The sequence below is a fragment of the Cariama cristata genome, unplaced genomic scaffold, assembly GCF_000690535.1.
Source record: "Cariama cristata isolate BGI_N322 unplaced genomic scaffold, ASM69053v1 scaffold19067, whole genome shotgun sequence".
Classification (NCBI taxonomy): domain Eukaryota; kingdom Metazoa; phylum Chordata; class Aves; order Cariamiformes; family Cariamidae; genus Cariama; species Cariama cristata.
Window position 1 is genome coordinate 3,614 of NW_009626313.1, and position 3,886 is coordinate 7,499.

Here is a 3,886-nt window from a genome sequence, read left to right on the forward strand (position 1 = left end):
TTGTGTGTAAACACAGTGCAATGGAAAAAGACAGCAACAAACTCTCCTGTAAGAAAAAACTTGGTGTATTTCCTTGTAGCAAGAGGCTCTATACACAGTAGGGTAGCTAAGTACTTCTGGTAATGTGCAGTATTGACATTTTATTTGTGTGCTCATGTCTTTATAAACATTCAGAATTAATCACGAACCAAGGTGATTGTACCTCACTATAAGGCGGCTTGCTATGGTTTGGTCTCATGGCTTTACCAACTTTTTTCTCCTCATTTACAAAAATTTGACAGTCCCACCTTCACTGATAGTTGTATGTGTTTTATGGCTACTTGCTTCCCCAAAAAAGCACAAGTTCTGTATGAAAAAAGTAATATGTATATACCACATTGAATCACAATATTACCTATACATCCAATTTACATTCTTTTATCCTGAAAGCATTTCATATTTCGATTGCTTGACACAAGCTATTGACTGCAGAAGTGAAAGAACATAAAACAGTTCATTCTACACCTCCAACTGCCTGAGAAAGAAAAATACTCTTCCAGTTTTATAAATTCATTCCTTATTTAGGATTTTTTCCATTTGGCACGCAGTTCCTTTGCTGCCAAACAACCTTTCAATGCTTTAATGCACATTAACATAGCATGAAAACATAAGCTGAACAAAAGGTGTGTCAACAAGCTCCTTGATCTATTACATTTAGGTTCCTCCTCCCTCCCCAAAGAACAGGTCATCTTAGCCTCCAAGTTAAAAACCTGATGGCAGCCAGTACAAAAATAAATCAACTGCTTAATGGAATGAAACTTCATGTAGCTGAAGTACACAGGAACAATAACCAGGCAAGTGAGCACAAAGCTATGGTTATAGGCAGTCCTGGGGTGGGGGGGGGGCAGGGAAAGTGGCACAAGTTAAGGATGAGAACTACAGCACAGTTTATAAACCCATGAGAATAACTTTTATAATACTGTAAACTGCAAGACTCTTCGCATGTCATGGTTGATCAGGGGCCTCCATGATCAGATCTTTAGGAGGGTGAGTAGAGGAGCGGGGATCCATGGCTGAGTGCATTAAAGGGATATAAACATCATCCATGTTTGGCATGACAAAGATTTTCTGTGAAAAAGATGGAATTAAATCAAGTTACATTTCATATGCCACTTGAGAGCTTAGTTTTCTGATTTGCTTAGTTAAAAAATGCAACAAATTTCCAGATAAAAGGTGCTTGAGTTCAGCATTGTTTGAGTCAATGTCCATACTGAATCTGCAGAGTGTCCATTAACTCCAGCCACTTAGTTGTGTTACAGTTGTAAGTGAAGCTCAGAAATACGACGATCTCTGCACTTTCCATTAAATTGAAATGGCACCATAGGAAACATACCAACTTTTCTTAACTCTGCTGTTTTCTCAGCTCTTACCCATATACTGTCAAACTGTACTTTTAATGAAATAAGTGGGTTTGATTTCTGGTTGATTGTACAGGTTGAGGTCTGGAATTAATCTGCTCAGTAAACTGTTTTCCTGTCCTACAAGTATTTATAAATTTGGAGGGTTTTTTCCTATTTTGCACTATGGTCAATGTGATTTTTAAAAAATTATTTCAGAAGTAGTAGTAACAGGACACCTTACTGCCTCATCTGTTCTTAATTTCAGACAACAGTTTGATCCTCTATCATCTAAGAACACTAAGGATCACGTTTTTAAAGTACTGTAAATTCTGACATGGTACCTCTTTCAAAGAAATGGCATTTTCGGCTCTAAAATTATTCTGACAAGTGCTAAAACAGATTTCCATCCAAGTCTACACATGGTCTTGAGATGACCCCAAAAGTCAGTTTCAGCTGAGTTTTTAACATCCTTTCCACCAAACAAAAACAGTGGAGGATACCGACTAGTTTTGAATGAAATAGGGGACATGCAAAAATTTAAAAAACCCCACTCCTCTAATAGACCAAAACTATCATTAATGAAATGAAAATGTAAAGGAAACACACCTGAAACTCTTGTTCTAGTTTCCTCTCTATCCAGTCAGTTACATGAACCAGGGTCACTTCTCTCTCACCAAGTTTTGGCCGAGCTTTTAACTCCAAATAGGGAGGTCTTCGAAAGCCATACCTTAGGAGAGTACACAGAACAGGTTTTATTATAAACACTCCAATGAAGCATACACTTACATGCGTTAACTGTCAATTTTCTCTTAATAGCAGTTCCTACCTCATTTACAAACTAGTTTCTATTGCACCTCTTCCAGAACCCATTTCAGCTACACTTTACCTTTTTTCTTAGGTACACACACCTGAAACCCTACCCAGTTCTGCAGTACGTTCCTCTTACCATATTCTGTCAGTAGGTGGAGGTGGAATGTTAATTACTAGTGTTCCTCTGCACTCTTGTACTTCAACTGTTAGCAGCAATGGAGTATTGGAGACCTCTTCAATTTTCTTCTTAATAAACTCAGTCTCTGTTGCTTTCTGAAAGTATTTTGACTTAGTAATTTTATCCACAATTCTCATGATCTTACTTGTCCGATGTCCTCCGACATACCTTTAGATAGAGAACAGAAGAGGAGTACATTGAGGTAGTTTTCTTAAACCTATGGTTTGTTAAGACATCCATGGATTTCCTTTTAAATCATCAGAGTTTTTGATACAAAAATTCTGAACAGATACTTATTCACATGTCCAAGCAGCACCTACTAGAGCCTGCACACAGCAGCCGTATTCTGTCAGAAATTCTGTCCAGTCTGAACACTCCTTCCCAGATGGCATTGGAAACACAACATTTTTTTAAAACTGCAAATACACTTATATCATTTATGCCAGCAAGCTGGCATAAGAAGTGACAATTTGTCTATTACCATCCCAACAAAACTGTCAAGTCACTGATGCACCAAGACATATGCACATCTCATCAGCACAGAAGGCCCAACCATCATGTCTATTTAACAGTGTGCGTCGAACAAAAAGTTTTCCATTTTAAGGTACTGTAGCATTTACAACGAGTATAAAGGTGTTGTTGAAAAAGAAGAGGAAGATAATTTTGGCAGTGAGTGGAATGATATTCCAAAAATGGTTAACTATGCTTGCAAAAAAAGGCTACTTTTCCTGGCAGTTGTGTCAGATGGCATCCTAGCTTTTAAAACAGATGCTTTAAGGACTGAATGCTGAATGTGTCTTTTCTTACCCCTATCCCATGTCAGAAATATATACTCTAAGAATAGCATGTTTAGTATTTTCTACACACTATATTATACCTAATTGTGGCTCTTGATGTTATATAGCAGGGATAACCTTGCTAAGGAAATTACATTTTCCTATTCTGCAAAAAAAAAAAAAAATAAATATTATTCTTACACAGAGTTTTAGAGCGTTTTCTCCTTAGTACAACGTAAGACAAGAAACTCCTCAGCTGATATAAAAGGGCTGAATTAATTTCAACTGTCTTTACCCAGAGAAAGCCATTACTCTCATCAGATTCTATAGTGCTAGTAATGCAGATTTTTGATAGGTGTAAGGAAACTCTTTCAGTATTTTACTTAAAAATTCTTTGTTCTCCCTATTTTTCCTCTTGATAAAGAGTTCTTTATATAATATATATATTTTTGAAAGATATGAAATGCATCTATTGAAATAATTCCAACAATTCCTCCTACAGTTTTCAAAAGGGTTTAGGAGTAAAACTAAGGAAACTCCCTGGAACATTTTTAATGTGTCATGTATACTTTTGGTATATTCACTGTAAAAGATCACTGCGGTGTGTTCGGACATAGGAAACACTGTGATTGTCTGAGACATTTCAGGCTGACTACAGCTTTCTCATTGGCTGGCATAATGTCAATCAGCCACAGAAAGCCAAATAAAAAAAAAAAAAAAAAAAAAAAATATCAAAAAGAACA

General features: G+C 36.6%; 1 protein-coding gene across 2 annotated transcripts in view; it reads right to left on the bottom strand.

Annotated features, from left to right (window-relative positions):
• Positions 1-330: 330 nt before the first annotated feature.
• Positions 331-3,886, bottom strand: part of TEX2 (testis expressed 2) — a 30,416-nt gene continuing 26,860 nt past the window's right edge. For both annotated transcript variants that reach the window (XM_009703994.1, XM_009703993.1), the window contains exons 9-11: positions 2,326-2,535; positions 1,986-2,106; positions 331-1,107 (exon numbers count right to left, since the gene is read on the bottom strand). In XM_009703994.1, coding sequence (XP_009702296.1) covers positions 985-1,107; positions 1,986-2,106; positions 2,326-2,535 — 454 coding nt within the window. In that variant the 3' untranslated portion in view covers positions 331-984. The remainder of the gene's footprint in view (positions 1,108-1,985; positions 2,107-2,325; positions 2,536-3,886) is intronic.